General features: G+C 43.8%; 1 protein-coding gene across 5 annotated transcripts in view; it reads right to left on the bottom strand.

The window, feature by feature from the left end:
* The window catches only part of LOC115100149 (ADAMTS-like protein 2), a 61,382-nt gene that overhangs the window by 38,031 nt on the left and 2,675 nt on the right, over nt 1–20,676 (bottom strand). For 3 of the 5 annotated variants that reach the window (XR_003858975.1, XM_029618419.1, XM_029618421.1), the window contains exon 2: nt 3,287–3,429. Coding sequence is in view for 3 of the 5 variants with exons in the window: in XM_029618419.1 (XP_029474279.1) it covers nt 3,287–3,429 (143 nt within the window). In the remaining 2 variants the exon portion in view is untranslated. Of the gene's footprint in view, nt 1–3,286; nt 3,430–20,676 lie in introns of those variants that run through there. The other 2 variants (XM_029618420.1, XM_029618422.1) reach the window with 2 other exon arrangements.

Raw genomic sequence — 20,676 nt, forward strand, 5'->3', positions numbered from 1 at the left:
GTGCTGACCCGACATTACTTTCAAATTATCATCCCATCTCACGCTATCATATTTGGCCAAAATAGTAGAGAATGCAGTACTCCAATAACTTACCACTTTTCTCAATTCCAACCCCTCTCTGGATCAGTACCAATTTGGGTTCTGGCGATTTCACAATAATGAAATGCTCCTTCTCCCTGGTTTTGAAACCATTCATTGGCTCCCAATTTCATTTTGGATACCATATAAGCTTGCAGTTACTATTCATACCCTCAGTCATAATATTCCTTCACCGTGGATTGCAGCGACACTAAAAATTCATTCTCTCTCCAGAACTGTACACTCTTCCAGTCAGTGCCTTCTAGATATTCTCTCTCCTCGGACAGCCCATCTTGAAGACACTAGGGAACATGCTTTCTCCATTGCCAGCCTTTTTTATGGAACTCCCACCCAAAAGAGATAAGAACAATAAAAGAACCAAAGTTTTTCCAGAAAGCTCTTAAAACCCATTTATTTCAAAAGGCATTTTCCATCTGAGCACTATAAAGTCATCTATAGTGACAATAGTTGGATCTATCAGCACTGTCAATTTCTGTGATTTTGTTTGATTTTTGTCATTTTTGATCGATTCTTATGTAATTTTATGATGCGTGTTTTCTTGTATCCTGAATGTAGGAAGGGCAGGTAATAAATATTTTAAAATAAATAGAAACAATTGATTTGGGCCATCACCACCCACAAACAAATTAAGATCGTGGAGTAAAACACAAAGTTGAGAAGCTCACAAGCTATGCTTGAGAAACAGGATAGACAAAAACAGCATGTATGAGCCTATACAGATCGTAGGCAAGGAGAGGAGAAACAGATGAAGGCTATGAGAAATGTTCACAGTCTAGGCCAGGGATTCTCAGCTCAGTCCCTGGGACTCACCCAGCCAGTCGAGTTTTCAGAATATTCACAATGAATATACATAAGATAGATTTGAATGTACATCTATCTCATGCATATTTATTGTGGATATCCTGGCTGGGAGTGCCCTGAGGACTGGGTTGAGACCCTCTGGTCTAGGTCATAAAATTCTAGATCTGTAAGCCTTAATGGTAAAGGAGACTTAAATCCTGTTGCCATCATGGAGACCTGGTTCAATGAGTTTCTTGAATGGGATATGGCCATAGCAGGATACAATTTGTTCAGGGAAGATAAGGATGGTGGAAAAGGGAGTAGCTTCCTATATTTAAAAAAAAAAATATATATATATATATATATCAAAGCAAATGAAGTGCAAGGTAGATGTGAAAGAGAGGAGATTCTGTGGGCCATCTTGGAAAAGAGGAGACACGAGGCCATCTTGAAAGGGAGAGATGCTGCTTCCATGTACATTTGTGTGACTCAGGAAGAAGGTCGGAGATCTAGGCCAAGACATCCAAATAAGGAGAATAAAGGGATGTTGGTGGGAAATGTTAATCTGACAGATGCGGACTGGTGTATCCTGTCAGCAGAATCAGTTAGCTGGACTACCTTCAAGGGGCTCTCCTCAGATAAACGGTAATGGAACCGATGAGGGAAGAGGTGGGACTGGATCTGGTACTTATAAACGGAGAAAGTGCACACCTGGGCCCCAGTGATCAGATGATATGACTCGATACCACAGCTAAGGCAGAAAGGAGTTACACAAAGGTCAAAATCCTAGATTTAAAAAATACCAACTTTGGTAAAAAGGGGAACCTTAAAGCAGTACTGGCAAGGTGGGATGATATAGGAGTAGAAGGTACAGTGAGCTAAACAAAAGGAAGCTATGGAAAGAGCAATACATATTTATGTTAAGAAAGTAAGGAAAAGGAAAAAGACAGATATGGTTTTCAAAAGAGGTGGCTGGAAATATAAAGGCCAGAAGATGAGCATTCAGAACATACAAGGGATGTCAGAAAGCGGAGCATAGGGAAGACAAAACAGAGGCTAAGAAAGTAGTCGGGCACGAGTGGAAGAAAAGATAACTAAAAAGGTAAAATGAGGCAGCAACACTTTTTTTCAGGTATGTCAGTGAAAGGGGGAAGAGCAGGGGTGGGATAAGAAAATAAGAAATGCCATACTGGATCAGCCCAGCATCCAACCGTGGCCATCAGTACCCAGCAGGATCCCAAAAACTACATCCAGTCCTTCTTGCTCATAACCAGGGATGAGCAGTGGCTTTCCCAAGTCTGCATGGCTAATAGTGGTTTATGGACTTTTCCTCCAGGAACTTGTCTAAACCCTTTTTGAACCCAGCTATGATAACTGCTTTCACCACATCCTCTAGTAACAAATTCCACAGTTTAATTGTGCACTGAGTGAAGAAATACTTTCTCCAAATTGTTTTAAATGTGCTACCTATTAACTTCATGGAGTGACCCCTAGCCCTAGTACTATTTGAAAAGATAAATATCCGCTCCCTGCTAACCTATTTCACACCACACATGATTTTATAGACCTCCTGTCATATCTCTCAGAAATCTCTTCTCCAGGCTGAAGAGCCCTAACCTGTTTAGCCTTTCCTCATAGGGGAACCGTGCCATCCCCTTTATCGCTTTGATCACCCTTCTCTGTACCTTTTCGAGTTCTGCTATATTTTTTTGAGATGCAGAGACTAGAACTGCACACAATACTCAATGTGTGGTTGCACCTTAGATCAATACAGAGGCATTATGTCTTCTGTTTTATTTTCTATTCTTTTACTTATTATATCTAACATTCTGTTTACTTTTTTGATCGCTACTGCACATTGATCCAAGGATTTCAAAGTATTAGGCACCGTGACTCCAAGATCCTTTTCTTGTTTGGTGCCACATAATACAGAATCCAGTATTATGCAACTATAGTTTGGATTATTTCTCCCTATATTTATCACTTTTACTTTTTTTTACTATGGGGAGTAAAATACATGCATCTGTGTATCACTACACTCCCCCATTTTTAAATTCTCCCTTTTCAAGTCCACTGTTTGGTTGCTCACAAAACTATATTCATAATTCACATGTATCAGTCTGAGACCTGCATGAAGTTGTGGTGCCTGTTATTGCAGCAGACCGTTAGCAATAATATCAAAAGAAGGCAGTCGATGGATTTAATTACCAATTATGTTATTTAAAAGCGTTGAATACTGCTACTTTAGAAAGGAGAGATTCCCAAGTGGCGGAAGCTACCATGGCACCTCCTCTCTAAAGCACACTAGGATGCCAGACCTGGGAAATTAAGCAAACAACCCCTCTCCCAAAGTGGTTTCACTTTCAGATGGGAGTAAACTTTAGTGCCAGTGCTGGATTTGACCCACCTTTGCCGCAAACAGTGCCTTTCACGGGACATCACACCTCCCCCACAGGTCCGGGAGCAGGTGGACCAGGAGCTCCACTCGCCCCACCACCTGGTGACCTCTTCATCCCAGGACACAGCTGCTCCTGACACCTCCCGACTGTCCTGACAAAACCAAAGAACAGTCAGTGAAGGAACCCCCAAGCATGCATTCTCTTGTCCCTCTTCATACACAGACCCACAGCTACAAGACTTGTGAACATGAGCAAGTCTTGGAGCCTTCATTTGGAATGGGTTATAAAGTTTGATCGTGCCTTGCTATTCTAGACCAACCCAAGACATGTTGGACTTCCCGACAGAATCAGTCCCAGTCAACCCACATAGCAGGAGAGAGATTCTTCACAGGTATCCCCCTCTCTCTTCCTACCCACTCTTCCCTGGAGTTATGGGCTTGTGATCACACACAGGTGCCTTGTTCATCTCATTTCAGCTGAATGTGCTCAACTCTTGAGTTGCAGGTGGAGAGTTTCCAGTTCATCAGCAGCTCCAAGTCACAGGATCCTTCCCCAATTCAGATAGACCAGAGCTGGAGCTCAGAGCTTTCTAGCTTCAGGGGGGCTATAGCAAGCACAGCCTGGCCATTCTTAAAAGGGAAGTACTGTCAAAAGTATTTAGGTCCTCATGACCCCACAGCCTGTCCAGTTTTCAGAAGATTTTCAATGAATATGCATAAAATCAATTTGCATACATTGAAGGCCCAGTGTAGGCAAACTGATCTCTTGCATATTCATTGTGGATCTCCTGAAAATCCGACGGGCTATGAGATCACCAGGAGAGGTTTGGGAAGCCCTGATTTAAGATGTTGGCTTACTACACATCCCACATTATGGCACTGGGTTATGCCATGCACCTCAACTACTGCACCGTACACCCCATAACCAGACACTCCCCACTTAGAAATAATCTCTTTTCCAGCAGGGAATCTTCTGCTGTCCGTGCTCTGTATGTATTACTGCCACACCCACACAAAGCAGCGCCAAGATTTATTCAGATACATAAGGATGGGAAGTGGATGAGCAGGAGCATCTTTCACAAACTTTAAACATTAAAGGACAAAATAAAACTGACAAGAAGAAAAAAGCCCTTAATGATTTTGCTTGCCGACTGAGTTGGTCTTTTTTAATTTAATTCTCTTTATTGCAAAGTATTTTCACCCTTAATACAGCAAGCATTAAAAAAAGACCCGAGATGTGAGTAGAGTGAGAGTAGAAGCAGCTGAATTAGTCTAAATCTGTGCTGGTACTGCTGCTGTCTAGTTGGGAGTGCTGGAGCCTGGCGGAAAAAGTGGCCCTGCGTTGTCCATTCTTCCTACCTTATACAGCCCCAGTTTCACTATTTGGGAGCAGGGGACCTAGGATGAGGGCAGTTCAGAGGGGTAATAGGGTGGGATGACAGAACTCTAATAAAGCAAGAAACAAGGCACAAAGAATCTCCTTCACAATTCCAAGGACACAAAAAAATCATCCACTCTAGAAGTGTGCGGCACCTTATAGACTAACCAATTTCTTAAGGCATTTGGTTTGTCTGCAAGGTGCCATCTGCCTCTTGTCATTTCTGCTACACCAGACTAACAAAGCTATTCCTCTGAAGATTTTCACTATCAGCAGGCTTGATCCCTATAGTTATGACCTGAGCTGCATTAAAGTAGAGGGGAAGACTTTTATTGGCCCTGACGCAGCCTTGTTGAAATGCTGGCCAACATTAGCTTTTGATGGTGTTATCACAGTATCCAAGTAAGAGCTTTGTTAGCCTTCTATGAAAGAAGATTGAATATATGTTTGAGGCTATAACTAACAGAAGACAGTACAAGCTCGAGATTAGTAAAGAAGAGTTCAGTAGAGACTTGATGTGACATGGATTTCAGGATCAGCATAAGCCTATCATTAAATTCACCTATTTTACCTCTGATAAGAGAAAATAAAAAATCTATCAAAATATTAATCCGATTGCACACAAGAAGGTTTTTAAGAACAATTACAAAATTTTGTTCTGCCAGGTGACTTTGAAAATAGTAGCATTGAGCAGAGTCTGAGGTCTTTCCTCCCTAGTTGTGTCACTTTTTTTTTTTATAGCTGATTTGGTTGTCTCCTTGAAGACGTGAGGTGTTTCTGTAGATGAAGGAGATCTCTACTAAAGGACAGGTCAGAGGGAAGATGAACAGAGAAAAACAGTAAGGTCTGATGAAAACGAGAAAGGGGCCTCATCTTACTCACAGAAGCAACGCCCTCATCCTGTATTTTCTAAATAAGATTTAAGAGAAAGCTAGTACATTATACAATCTATTGTTTTGATAAGGTGTTATTTATTTTTGAGTTTGTTCTGCTATATACTGTTAAATCTTAGTCATTACTGTTGATTTATTTAAAGTTTAGTCCTAGGGTGCACGTTTATATTGTCAAGCTGCTAATGACATCTGGTTGTCTGCTGCTATTCTAAAGTATGGTAAGCTGCAAATCACTTTTGATTGTATGCTGCTAATCTAATATTTTATACCCTTCCCCTCCCTTGTGTGAATTTCATATTCAAAAAGGTAGGGCAAAATAAGGAGATATAATTAATTACCCTAAATCCAGAATTAACATTCCATTGTATGAAAAGATTGTGGACACCACCACACATGTGTTACACATGCATTACAGCTGCTCAGGACAGTACTGCCCAGGATAACTGATGGCAGGGTCACAGGTGCTGTCAGGAATATGAGCTGCCCCAGTTATTGCTGCCTTCCTCTTGGAGCAGAGAAAAGGGGATGCCAAATACAGGCACTGAGTTTTGGGTTGGGTCAGCAAGACTGAGCGAGTTTGGCCTGGAATTATCCTTAACCACTTGTGAGCAGAGCTGATGACAGGAGTCAGGGGAGGGGTAGCAGAACATGCTCTTGGTTGGGCGGGAATGGCCTCTGCCCCCTCAAGTGCCCTAGTTGCTGGTGCCATTTGGAGCAAAATGTTGGTAGGGCCATGGCCCCAGTGGCCCATCCTATTCCGCTGCCTATGGTAGGAGTTACCAATTGGATTAATTTCGTCTGGACAGACTGAGCCGGTCCTAGTTTTAAGTCACTACATTCATGGACTTGTACATCCAATTTTGTAAATTAAAGCAGGATTGCGAGATCACAGATGCAGTAGGAGGCAAAAGGAAGCCTGGTTTGAAGGATTGGTTAAATAGACTCCAGGAGACACATACCACAGAGAAACAGACTTGTGAGTTGAAAAAAATAAGAAGATGAACCGTCTGTGGGAAAACTTCTGGGAAACTGTGTGAAGGCACATGAGTTAGAAGGTAATTTATGTGGGAGAGACGCTCTGAGAAGAGACAGGATGACAGTAGTGACTAAATATTATTATTGTCACATGCATTCATCCCATTCGATAAAATCTCAATGCAATTTACAATATAATTCTAAAAATTACAATCCATTTAAAACATCAAAAAAATAAAAAAATTATCCATTTAAAACAGAAAATAGCTGTGGAAAGGAATGTAGCAGAATGACAGCTCATTTCTGTTTTATTATTTATTTGTAGGTTTTTATATACCGTTATTTGGTACTAGCCTTCACAACGGTTTATTGGTATAACAATAAAAACATAAGAAATTTACAATGTGAACAAAGCAACATAATGGTTTATAGGGATAACAATACAACATGGGGATTTTACAATCTGGAGCGAATAACAATAATCAATGCTTTAGAATATATTAAAATATCTGATTTAAATAAATATGTTAGGGGTGAATAAGTAAACTAAAATAAGAGTAAACTAGAAGATCTGCTCTCATAGTAGGTTATGAGTACAGAGGAACGAATTTTCATGAGTCGTAAGATCACCGAGAACCAAAGTATTAACTGTTATGTACATAAGGACCTGAATAGTTATAAACACTGATGTGGAGAGGGTGTCAGTGTGGTTTATCCTATGCCGTCTCTATATGCTTGTTGGAACAGCCATGTTTTGAGGAGTTTTCTAAAACGTTTTACATTGCTCTGCAGCCTTAGATTTTCTGGTAATGTATTCCACACTGTATTCCACATAATGTATTATCTGTTACTTTTTGGCATTGCTTCTCAAACTTTTTTATTTCACAACTCACTTTTGAATTTGTTCGATCTTCGAGGCACACGCCTTACTCTGCTGGCTGGCAGGATGGAGTCTACGAGTCTACCTGCCACCTCATGCTGGCTTTTCACTTCAGAGTTGTGCCAGGGGGGCAGTGGGAGGAGTGCACCAACAGGGACGGGGAGGATCATGTTTGGGGGAGCGAGAGCATCAAGCCACTGCAGCAGATAGGGTGGCACAGCAGGGACTTTGCCACGGCATACTGTTTGACAACCACTGCCTTCAGGAATAGCTGGGCTCAATGGAACAAAATGTCTAGTGATGCAAGGATATTTATTGTATAGGGATACATGTCACACTTTAGTTATAAACTTATTTGAGAAAATCAATAAAAAAATGTAATTAAAAATGTAAGCCTGGCTCATCCCGTCTAGGTGACACTGAGTTAGTTGGGAACCCCAGTTGACTGTCTTAGAAGGACAGGATTGGGCAGCATTTGTCAATGGAGACCATTTAGGAGATAGCAACATACAGGTGCCCTACAAAGAGCCCTGGGGATACTCTGCATAAAACAGTGCCCTTTCTTTCCTAGCCCCCTGTCATACATGCCATTTGAGGGTGGGGGAGGGGGTAGGATTGCCACCTCCTTCAGATCAAGCTTAATAGGCCGATTCATTTCTGTTTTTATCCCACTGCACACATAAAGCTGTAGTACTGGATTTCCTCATTTCTCCAAGAAATGCAGGACTGCATCTCCCTGCGTGGAAGAGAAAAAAAAAAAGGACTGGATTAGCCTGTTTGGGTTGATCCAGGTAAGGTGGCAACCTTACCTGGGGGGCACTCAGTAAGTATACTGCCTTTCCTTTCCTAGCTCCTACTGTCCATGCCAGCCCTGAGGAGCATTCCAAGGCCTCCCACAACTGCAGCTGGGAGGAGGACCACATAGACTGCCCTTGTTCTTCTGTGGCATTTCTGACTCCTGCGATCTTCTCAGAATCGGGCTCACTGAGAGCAGTGCTCCATATGGGAGCAGTAAACCACATCCATTAAAAACAGTAGCATGTGTAGAGCTCATTAAGGGCTCTCCTGCTGAAGCACATCACAGATTAAAGCCAGATACAGGCCTGGCCTGGCCTCTGGGGAAGCTGTCTGTAATCAAGAACTCACAAAGCATGGAAAGTTGCCACCTGGAGCTCTTCCCCCCCCCCCCCCAGGTTACTGGAGGGGGGGGGTGTTGGCAGACAGGCTGCTTCAGGTTTCTACTCCGATCTCAATGCATCTGTTACCCACAGCCCTGCTTTCCCCATCAATCACGGCTGCAAGCAGTGCTGGCTTTTGGGTAGGCCAAGCAGGAAGTTTGACTGGAGAGCCGCCAGCCTGGGATGGGGGGTCATTACTCCCATGGCTGCTGAGCCGCTCATAAGCGTTAACACCATGGGAGGGCATATTCATTTATCTAAAAGCATGTTACCTGCCCTTCCTACATTCATGGAGGGGTACAATAAAACATACATAGTAAATAAAATTACATGGCGATAAAATAAAATCAGTAGAAATTAAAATGACAGATCATTAAATCACATTACAAAAACAAAACAAATCAGGTAAGCACATAAATCAATTACAGGGACATTCATCAAAATGCATTATGGTGTTAACGCACGCGATAATAATGCTATCACACAGCACGAATGCAAATTTCGGGAAGGGGTGGAATTAGGGTGGAGTTTGGGTGGGAGTTATTAAAATGAGGGGCTTTATGCGACAGCATAATGCATGCTGTCACACAGTTTTAATGCTGGAAATAACTACACCTTTTTTCCTGGTGTTAAGCTATGTGATATGCCCGAAATGGCTGTAACGCAATTTGCGATAAAATTTTAGAATTGATTTCTGGGCTTGGGTGAAAAGGGAGGGAGGGGGAGAGAGAGAGAGTCAGACAGACAGAGAGAATGAGTATCTCTGGGGAGGCCCTCACAGTGTGCAACTATTTATACGCCTATAGGAGGGTCATTTAATAGCTCGAGGTGAGGTGTTGGTGGTGGCTTAGGGGCCAGTTTTTCATGCAGAGTGAGACGTACGAACAGCACAGTAGCTCGATCAGCTAGTCAAACGTTTCTCGATGTTCCCTCCCCAAAACTAACCCATCTCGATGAAACAAGAGAAAGTGCCTTCTTTTCAGCAGGTCCACTCTTATGGAACAGCTTACCAAAAGAAGTAAGATGCCGTCAGGATAGAAACTTCTTTTAAAAAGTGCTAAGGATCCACCTTTTCAAGAAAAGCATTCCCAAACTTAACCAACAATCTAGAGCCCTCTGGCATCCCTTCAAGCGATATTCATGCAGTCCTCCCTGGTTTCTTCGTATAGCAAACGTACCCCTAGATTTATCAAAATGCGATAATGCATGCGCTAAGAAAAAGGGATGTGTTTATGGAAATTTTAGAATTACCACACCCCACGATATTTCCTATTTTGTGCTGAGAGAGAGAGACTATTTACAAGGCCTTCATAGTAGTAAAGTATTTATATCTATATAGGAGGGCCATCTAATAACTCAAGGTAAGGTGTTGGTGGTGGTTTAGGGGACAGTTTTTCATGTAGAGTGAGACGTACGAACAGCACAATACACCTCAGTGAAGATTAGACTTCATTTGGAGTGAGGAAAGTCTCAAAGATGAAATTTTGTACTATGTTATCTCGGCCTAGCTTGATGGTACCTTGTTATAGAGTCCATCAAGCTAGGGTGAGAGACATATACCCCGATCAAACCCTTGTCTCAAGGTGTCAAAGCTAGACAGTAATAGCAGTTAAGTTCAATTGTCATTCTTCCCCCCCATTCCCTCCAATTGCAGGCACCCTGTCTTTTTCTCTGGGCACATGCACAGAAGAAAGTTGGCATCGCATCAACCAATGTGGCCAGGAGGAGGAGCCCATGCAACAGAAGGAAGAGGAGTTGCATTGCACCTGCTCAGGAGGAGAAGGCGGCAGTCACATGACTCCTGCTAGAAGGACAGCCACCCTGAATTATCCCTTAGGCTCAGCAGATGAACCACTTGGAGTGCTGGTGAGAGACAGAAAGTGGGTGTGCACGTGGATATTTGTAGCTCAGTGATGGACCATCGCCGGGAGGCAGGGAAGAGTGCTGAGGATAGGAGAGAGAGAGAGAGGGAAGGAAGAGTACTGAGGATAGGAAAGAGGGAGTGAAGGCAGGAAGAGTGCTGAGGAGGAGAGTGTGTATGTGTGTGTGTGAATTTGTGCGTAAGAGAGAGAATATGTGTGTGTTCATGTGTGAGTGAGAGAAACAGAGAGAGAGTCAAGGATGAGAGAGAAAATCCACAGCCTCGCCCCATGCCAGTTGCATGCAGCTTGTGTGAGGTCCATCTGCTAATCCACACCAAGGACTGGGGGTGGGGATCGGTTAAGGAGGGTGTCATGTGCCCTGGGCTCTGTCTGCAGGAGAGCACCCAGCAGTTGAATGTTCTGGGATTGTGAAATGGCCTAACCCTGATCATTTACTTCCGAACCGACTTTACCAAAGTGTAAGGCAAGCAGTGCAAGATTCAACAAAAGTCATAATGGTTCAATTAAGCGAGTAGTGAGGCATAAACGGAATGGTGCATTTCACTCTGACTGGGAACATGGTAGGTACCTTTAATGAGAAATCAGACCCCAAATTCCAAGAAACAGCAAAGAGCAATGCCAGATTAATAAACAGAAAAAAAAAAAAAAGTATAAACAGCATAAAAACACTGAGCAGCTAAGCAAGCTGGAATAATTCAGGCTATGGAAGAGAATCTCTATATCCAGAACAGGAGAGAGTCAAAGGCTTGGGAGATGGAGGAGTGGGAGCAGATGGTGAATAATTATAAAAGCAAACTCTATACTAACCTGGAAGAGCCTAAACTCATTGAGGTCAATATTCAAAAAATAGCCGGATATCTAACAGGGTCATTGGGTCATTTATCATTTTGCATTAGGGCCCTAATGCGCGCGATAAATACCGCATCGTAAAATGCGTATGCATATTTAAATTAAGTATTTGAGTGGGAGGAGTTTGGGCGGAGTAAATGGAAATAAGGATCGGTTAACATGCGTGCAATAGAGTAACGCACAGCAACATGGGTTTTAACGCCAGAAATAACTACACCTTTTTCCTGTGCGCTGCGTTAGCTCTGTGTTACCGGCGAAAAACGTTTTTAATCGCAGATTCCGGTTTGGGAAGGGAGGAGGGAGGGAGAAGGAGAACCTCAGTAGGGGCCCATTTGTCAGTTAACTTTTATACCACTGTAAGAGGGGGCAGTTTTACATACACAGTCGACATCAGTGAAGATTTATGTGATTTGGAATGATGAAGAGTTTAATTATGCCCCCTCTTACAGTGGTATAAATAGTAAACTTGCATGTGAGCCTCTACAGAGTCAGTCTCCCTCTCTCGTTAATCAGATAGCCTGACATCAGGCAGTAGGGACATTGGTCCTATATAGGCACTCCCTTGGAAGCATAGTGATGAGTCCGTCGGTGCTAGACGGCTTCGCCCCGTTTGCCTCACCTTGTTCACGGCTTCTCCCGCACCCCTTGGGAAAATGGCTACCACCGCGTCTACAAGCCAACCTCCAACCTCACGGCTATGATGCTACCTCCTGCTATGCTCCTCCCAAGGGCCTACTAGGGTGCGCGCGCGCACACCACCCACATCTTTATTCCAGCAATGGCGCAAACCTCGGGGGCGTTCCCCTCTACTGACGTCACGCCATCCGGGTATATAGCCTGTACTATGTTGCTAGCTCGTTGAGTTAGCAAAGGCTGGATCAGGATTGGTCTCGGCCAGTCTAAGCTACTCTGCCCTTCCGTGCTGCTACTGGAAGCTCTCTCTCTGCCCTTTGGGGTACTGCTAACATGGGTACCCGCTCCTCGAGGGCCCTATGCTTTATTTCAGGTACCTTACAGGGATCAGGTACTCGCTTCTCGAGGGCCTGCTCTCCCTGCCTCGGTGCCATCTTCTCCAACCTGGTGGAATCGCATACCTGCAGCAACCATCTAGTGAGTAATCTAACTCTTAGTCTATCTCATCCACAGTACTGCCTTGCTGGGAAACCTGCACCGGAATTCCCCCTATACCAACGGGGTGAGAAGGGTCCCCTCTGTCGAGGGTCCTGAGACTGCTACATCCGGACTACCTCACTACTGCCACCTCTGGTGGCATACTTCAAGCTGTATAATAAAGAACTACTCTGTGTTTGTGCGTCCTGCGTTTAGCCCAGTACTGTGGCGCCTCACAGGGCTCCTCCCCGTGGGCATGGTCATCTGCCACAGTACCCGAGAATCCACCCAAACACCGCTTAACCATAACACATAGACTCTAGTTATGAATTGCTGTGCACTATTTAGAGGTCAAAATTATTTGCAAAAAGATAGGTAAGCGATGTAATCCACCTAGCATGAACGTCTTGCTATAGGTGGAATAAAATCTTTTTTAAATAAATAAATAGAAGGAATAATTTCACTGTGCTGGGCTCTAGTCTCCAGCTAGACCGTTCATAGAGCCTGTCTCTGATGAATGCAACATTTGACAATATGGAGGAACAGTTATTTCTATGGCCATGGGGATTCTACAAACAGAAATGCTGATTTTCGCTTAATATGTTTCAGCAGGAAAGTAGAGCCCAGGACTCTGTCTCAGCTCTGGTGCTTCTGCAATGTGGAAATGGGAAGAGTGGAAGGTCCTGGTGGAATTTCAAAGATGATTTAAACTAGGTTTAACTACATCTAATCTACAAACCCAGCCTTCAGCGACAGACTGCAGCTCCCCAAACATCCCTTGCCCTGGGAACCAGAACTGGGCAACACTAAGACATCTCTCCTTGCTTGGCTAGAGCATGCGCTGTCTGTATTTCTTGCTCTCTCTGAGGACAGCTGAGAGGCTGGAGAGCTTCAGTCCTCTTCATGCGGTGGCTGCATTTAAGACAGCAGAGCATAGTGAGGCTTTGTAAGCTCTTGGTTTCCTATTTGACAAATATTTGCAGGGCAAATACTGAGAAACATGGAGGTTTTTTAGCTATCATAAAAAGGGATATTAGGAGTGGTGCAAAAGATATTAGGAAATGAGTTACCATAGATGCTCCATTAAGGCCCTCCATCCCTCACACAGACCTGCCCACAAAAAGTTTGTTTTTTCTTTACCTAAACACACGTGCACCTTCCAGAGCCCCTTGAACCTAAATGCATTTCCTCCTGCCTCAGCCTGCCATCTCTCTGAGCTGGAGCGTTGATGCAGCTGCATAGGTCCCATTTAGTGACACACATTTTACTTTCCTCTTATGGAAGGAAAATAAATAAATAAAGGGAAACCCGCCTCAGACATCTGCTGTGTTACTCTGTCGGGTACCATTAGAGGGAAATCTAAAAGAACCTTCCGCCACTTAATGACGACGACCACCTTTTCCATGGCAAAGACGCTTCTAAAGGGATGCTACCCCTTTGCCAGCTGTGGACTGAGGCACTCACTTCTTAAAAAATGGCTTGGCTTGAACCGGAATGCCTAAGGTAGCCTTCACGACAGGCAAAACTTCTGCATTACCCTCAGCCAAGCAGGCGTCCCTTCTCCCCCCAGCACACACACACACAACCAAACCTCATCACTCAAATCTCCTGTGCCCCACACACACACAGCACCGCACAGCATAGCACAAGTGAGAGAACACCGCAAGAAGGAAGCCAAAGGCAAGCATCATTTATTTTTAACCAAAAGAAATGAAAAACTGAGCTACTTCGCAGCTGTCCCCAGGAAAGGGTCAGGGAGTGAGCGGCAGCTGGGCCTCCTCCCTTCGGCTTCCTCTTGGACTGCTTCCGGGAGGGCAGATGAAAATCTCTGCTCCTCCTCCAGCAGCCACGGCAGGAATAGGTCATGGCGTGGCTGAAAAAAAAAAAAAAAAAAGACGAGATAAATCGTCAGCCAACAAGTACGTAACTCCCTCCTCCAACCCCTTCACAGGCTGTGCTACGCGTTCTTTCCTATTACACTTGCAGAGAAGAACGATGTGGGCACATGGTCTAGAGTCGTATCTCCTAACCAGTGGAATGGCAGCTTTCAAAATGCTCAGTTTTCAACCAAACGGCAAGGTTGCTTAAAAAATCCTCGCTGAGATCAGTGTGCGCTGACCTCTGTGGAACCTCAAGTCCTTTTTTTCTTTAGGTTCAGACGCGAGTGTCTTGCGATCAGGAACCTGTAGGCGGAGATTAGATTAGAACTTTCCTTCAGCACTTACTCACCAGGGATGAAATGCACTTGCCATGAACTCCTATTCCCCCATCCTTCAATTATCTGGCTTGAGGGAAGGGCGGGTCAAGTTCATGGTGAGTGCATTTCCTTCTTGCAAGTACCCACTCTTCCATCCCATGCCTGTGCAATCCTCTCTCTCTCTCTCCCGCCTCTTCTGTGCCCCATCACTGGCAGGTGCAGCTCTCTCATTCTCCTCTTTCCGGCCCCTTGACTTTCCTTCTCTATCCCCACCACCCCCCCCCTTGCTTCTGTGCGCTACCATCCCCACTGCAGGCCCCTCACTCTCCTCCCCAGGGTCCTGTTACTGCCTCCCAATCCCCAGTCAAGATGCTTCCTCTTCCTCCTTTTCTTGGGGTCCAAGGGCCAAAAATGCTGCTGCTGCCTCCTGCTCCCAAGGCCATCTCGCCAACCGAGAAAACTCAGTCATCCCGAATAAGCGGGCAAATGGCTTTTCAAAACTCTTCCAATAGGCACAAAGCACGGAGCAGGACAGCTGTAGGGCACTGCGATGTGCTCTGACCTTCCTGAGATTAGCCCTGAACTGAACTGGTGCGAAGGTTAAAAAGAACAAACGGTGATTCTAAGTGTTACATGGTCAGGGCCAGGGAGTTACAGGCTGCTCCGCCATCTGAGGCCAAATTCTGAATGACACTGTATGAGTGCTTCAAAACTTATTTAAGGGTTGGGCAGGTACAGGACACACAGATATGATGCTGTTCTAAGGCCAATTTCTCTGCAGACAACTAGACCCAAGAGGACATGGTAGAGGCTGGAAATGGTAACCATAAAAAGGGGAGAAATGAATGCAATGCGTAGCCTCACTCAATGCAAGAAAGTCGTAACCCAACTTTCCCGTTCTGTACCCAAACGGGAAATCAAACAGACCAGCCTGTTGATGATCACCTGCGAGAGTAAGAGAAACATCACTTTACCTCAAACTACCTGTATATACACCTAGAAAGTCAGAGAATACACTGACCACTCACTGCTAGCATGACAGAAAAAGTGGCTACTCTGGCACTCATCAGGGGGCTCACAGCACCAATCTTTTCATCCAGACGGCACATGATTTCACACTCACTGACAGACAATTGTGCAAACAATTACCGTATATTCACCAATCCACTGCTTCCCCCTTTCTCCTCAGAGTGGGAGAAGTGGATACCTCCTGCAGCCAACTGGGCACACTGCCATCCTGATGCTCTCGGGCCTGGTAACCCGGAGGCAGGGTCCCAAGCCGCTCCCTGCTGTCAGGGAAAGGGTCCAGCACTCTTTAACCATGGTCTGTAAAACAGAAGCAAAAGAAAGAAAACCTCAATTGACTGAAAACAACAAATGGTGTCTTGTTCGTTGGGTGATTTTAGGGATTGTATTTTTGGTTTGCGTACATCACTTTGGTGATTTATTGAAATCTGGAGAGCGATTCATAAATAGATAAATAAAATACTTTTTGCTCCTTTTTGGCTAAGATCCAAGTACAGTGTAAGAGCTAAGAAGTGAGGGCAGTCCCCCCTGGTCGGCCTTTAGGCAGAAACTGAAAATCCTTACAAAATGGGGAGGGGGATTAATATCTATCAAGGGCAGGATGGAGTTATGACCATTGCCAAAGCAGGAGAATTAAACCTCCTGCTAAAAAAAAAACAACCACATACAAACTTCCTTCTCTCTGACTTTTTGGGTAAGATCCAAGTGTGGAGCTGAGCTGTGAGCCGACAATGGTCCCTTCTTGGCCTTTTGGCTGAGAACGTGTAACGTAAAGAGGGCTAATAACCTGCCACCCACAGAGCTACTGGGGAAACCATTGCCAGGCAGGAGGATTAATCCTCCTGCTTAGGAAAAGTTACTTGCGTTCATTTTATTGCTTTTTTAAGCAGGATTTCTGCAATATCAAGTTATCTCTTGCACGTCGGCTATCCACATGCAGTATTCCATCGCTCACTCACTCCTTAGAAAGACAGAGAAATGTACTTACGGGGGCAGGCAGGCAGGAGGACCCTCCAGGGAGTTAGCCTGATTTTCCAAGTCAACACATTCTTCTTTTCTCATCCCCTTGCAAAGCTCAGGTTTCCCCTACTGTTTGCTATGGGAGCAGAGGCATAAAGGTTAACAGACAAAAAAACAAACAATATAGATAAGGTGAGACCTTTTTATTGGGCTAACAACACATTCCTTGACTAGCTTTGCAGTGCTAATACTCCCTTCCTCAGGTCAGAACAGAATGAAAAAAAACAAACAATCTAAGCAATGTCACAAGTTAGTCCAATAAGGAAGGAGTCAGGTTATGTATTTTTTGTTTTCTTTGTTCACCTTTACTTCCGTGCATTTGAGTGGACAAACAACGGCAGCTGCACTACTTTGTCCTATAAAGCAGTGATGCTCACTTGTTTCAGGGTAGATCGAGTGGAGACTCAATAGTGTCTAAAGTGCGGACAAATGACTCTGGCTTCTTGCCTGCCCTCTGTGCTGTCGTGCTATGCGCTGGCTCCATGGACTTCCTGCGCCGGACATTGAAGACATCAGGAGATCATCCAAAAAGGGACTATCACACTCCTGCATATTCTGTATTGTGTGCTAGAGACTGGGGATGGCCTGAAATCCTGCATATAGGGGGTTTCTTTGATTTCTCAAAGATGCAAGGGGCTCCCTACTGCCTTTTTCAAACACAGGAGGCAAATATTTTTGTTTGCTCAACTTGACAAATAACTGCTTGCTGATATTCCACAAACAAGGGCTGCACGGTGCGTGCCAGACTCCATATAGCTTGGGGACGCAACTCTTACAGGATCAGAGCAGAGGATGGCAGCCTGAGCCCATTAAATGCCCAATACTTACAATTCAAGCTAGCAATGTCAGGAAAGAAGAAGTACAAATATGGACCTATTTTCTGTGTTTAAAAAAAAGAACATATTGATGTTTTTGCTACTTTTGACTTTTTGAGGTTCTCTTGTGTACACGGTTCACCACAGCATATACACAGCCCTTGTGCACAAGTATCTTCCATTTACACACCAGCAGCCTAACATTAAAGGATGCACCTCCATCTACAGTCCTGAGATAAAGTTTGTGAACCCCGAGTATAATGAGAACTGCAGTTCTTGGCACGATACTCATGTTTAATTGAAACCAGTCTTTTCTTATGCAATAAAAAAAGGGAATAAATTACACTATTTCATGTTTCTTGAGATACAATAATGTACAAAGCAGGAAATAGTAAATGAACACCTAGAGTCCTTAGCACAAATAACTGGCTAATTAGAATCAGGTACTTAAATAATTGGGTAACAAGTAAACTATGCTGCAGAGTAAATCTGTAGGACTGAGTTTGGGCAGCCTGTCCTGTATAAAGGTCTAAAAGGTTTAGAGTTTGGTCTTCACTACAGAAGTTGCTGGAAACTCATCATGCCACATTCAAAAGAAATTTCAGAGGAGCTACAAAAAAAAAAAAGGAATAGTTGATGCTCATTTGTCTGGACAATGTTACAAGACATTTCTAAAATTTAGGGCTCCATCCTTCCACTATCAGACAGAAATGGAAAAAAGCTGAAGATTACAGTGATTCTACCCAGCAGTGGTTGTCCTAAGATCATCCCATAAGCAAACCAGAAAGTCATCCATGAAGTCACAAAGAACCCCAGACTGACATCTAAAGATCTGCAGGCATCTTTTGCTGTGAGTGATGTGAGGGTTAACGTGTAAACCATCAGGAAAAAAAATGAAGGACAGTGGTGTTCATAGAAGGATAGCCAGGAAACCACTGCTCTCTATAAGAAGAGGGCCGTCTGCCTCAGATTCACCAAAGAACATCTGAATGACCCACCAGACATCAGGAATAATGTTCTCTGGAGTCCCGACAGATGAGTTATAAACTGAACTTTTCTGTCACAAATGTTTTGTTTGGTGAAAATTAAGCACCTCCTTCCAAAGTAAGAACTTCATCTTGACTGTCAAGCACGGAGGTGGAGGTATCCTGCTGTGGGGGCTGCAATGCTGCATCAGGACCTGGAGAGCTTGCCATCATTGATGGAACCATGAATTCTGCTTTATATCAGAAAATTCTGGAGGAGAACATTAGGCCTTCCATTCATAAGCTGAAAGTAGGTTATGCAGCAAGACAACGATCTTAAGCATTCAAGTAACTCCACCTGTTAGATGTACGTTACGCTGCACTCATGCTTACTAAGTCAGATGTAAACCCAACTTTTTGTTGACTGTTATTTGTAATTATGGGTATTTATTTATAATGATTTATAATAATTTAATTCTTGTTCTCTGCTTTATCTATAAGTTCTAAGTTCTTACGAAGTTATCCCTGTTATTTGTACCCACTTGTTTGATGTAATTTCCAACTTTGGTTCTATGTAGGAGGGGAGGTTGGGAGGCAGGAACCCTGCCTCCCAACCTTCAGGAAGAGACTTAAGACTTGGCTCTTCAAACAAGCTTTCCCGGACTCCAGCTAATGTCCTTCAACTTCAAGTTCTCATAACACAACCAGCTCATTTAACTGTTCATTTAAGCATCCCTGTTTAAGCATCCCTGTTTTTTGTAACTGCTTTCTTCCGCACTACAGTTCCAGTTTGTTTTTTCTTTCTATGCACCACTGTTTTAATGTAAACCAGCATGATGTGATTTTATCATGAATGCCGGTATATAAAAACCTTAAATAAATAAATGTACACCGGTATATAAATGCCTATAAATAAATAAATACATACATACATACATACTACTACAGAAGGGCTGAAGAAAAATACATTTTGTGTTTTGGATTGGCCAAGTCAAGGCCCCAACTTAAACCCTACTGAAATGTTGGTGCAGGTTCTGAAGTGAGCTGTTCAAGCAAAGAAGCCCTCAAATGTCACAGAATTGAAACAGCTCTGAATGGAAGAATGGACCAAAAGTTCTCAAAGGCAATGCGAGAGACTGATTAATGGTTACAGGAAATACTTTGATGAAGTTATTGATGCTCAAGGAGGTGACACCAGTTACAGAATGAAGGGTTCACATACACATGGATACTTATTGTTGAGTTTTTTTGTTAAATAAATAATCAAAATATATCCTTTTTGTCTCACAGGCCGATACAGTAAAAATCGCCCGCTCTCCTGTGCGCACGATTCAGAAAAAAAAATTATTCAAATTAGGGCCCACGATAAAAAGAAGCGCTAGGGACACTAGCGCACCCCTAGCGCCTCTTTTTTTTGACAGGAGCGGTGGCTGTCAGCGAGTTTGACAGCTGACGCTCAATTTTGCCGGCGTCGGTTCTCAAACCCTCTGACAGCCACGGGTTCGGAAACCGGACGCCGGCAAAATTGAGCATCCGGTTTTCAACCCGCGAGCCAATTTAAAATTTTTATTTTTTATTTTAATTATTTTTAACTTTAGGGACCTCCGACTTAATATCGTTATGATATTAAGTCTGAGGGTGCACAGAAAAGCAGTTTTTACCTTTGGGTAGGCGCTAATTTCTGAAAGTAAAATGTGCGGCTTGGCTGCACATTTTACTTAGTGAATCACACAGGAATAACTAATAGGGCCATCAACATGCATTTGCATGTTGCAGGTGCTATTAGTTTCGGGGGGGGGGGGGGGGGGGGAGGGGTTGGACGTGCATTTTCGACACGCCATTACCCCTTACTGAATAAGGGGTAAAGCTAGCGCATTGAAAACGCGCTTCCAAACACGAGATAACAGTGCACTCCGCTGGAGCGCACTGTACTGTATCGGCCTGTGAGTTATTTATTCAATGAGGGTTCTGTCTCTTATCAGGATTTAGATTAGGATCTAATCATGTTTTGAGTAGAAATTGTGCTAAAATGCACACCATCCTAGGCAAGACCGGTGCAAGGTTATTAGGTGCCTTAGGCAAATCTTCTGCCTTGCGCCCGCCTGCCCCCTCCCCCCAACCCAGGCCCTGGCTCTTACCTCATTCACTCAGACAGGCTCCCTCTCTTACACAAATGCATCCTTACACAGGCCCCCTCCCTCTCTCTCACTAACACCATTGCTTTCTCGTA

This window comes from Rhinatrema bivittatum, chromosome 10, assembly GCF_901001135.1.
Source record: "Rhinatrema bivittatum chromosome 10, aRhiBiv1.1, whole genome shotgun sequence".
NCBI lineage: Eukaryota > Metazoa > Chordata > Amphibia > Gymnophiona > Rhinatrematidae > Rhinatrema > Rhinatrema bivittatum.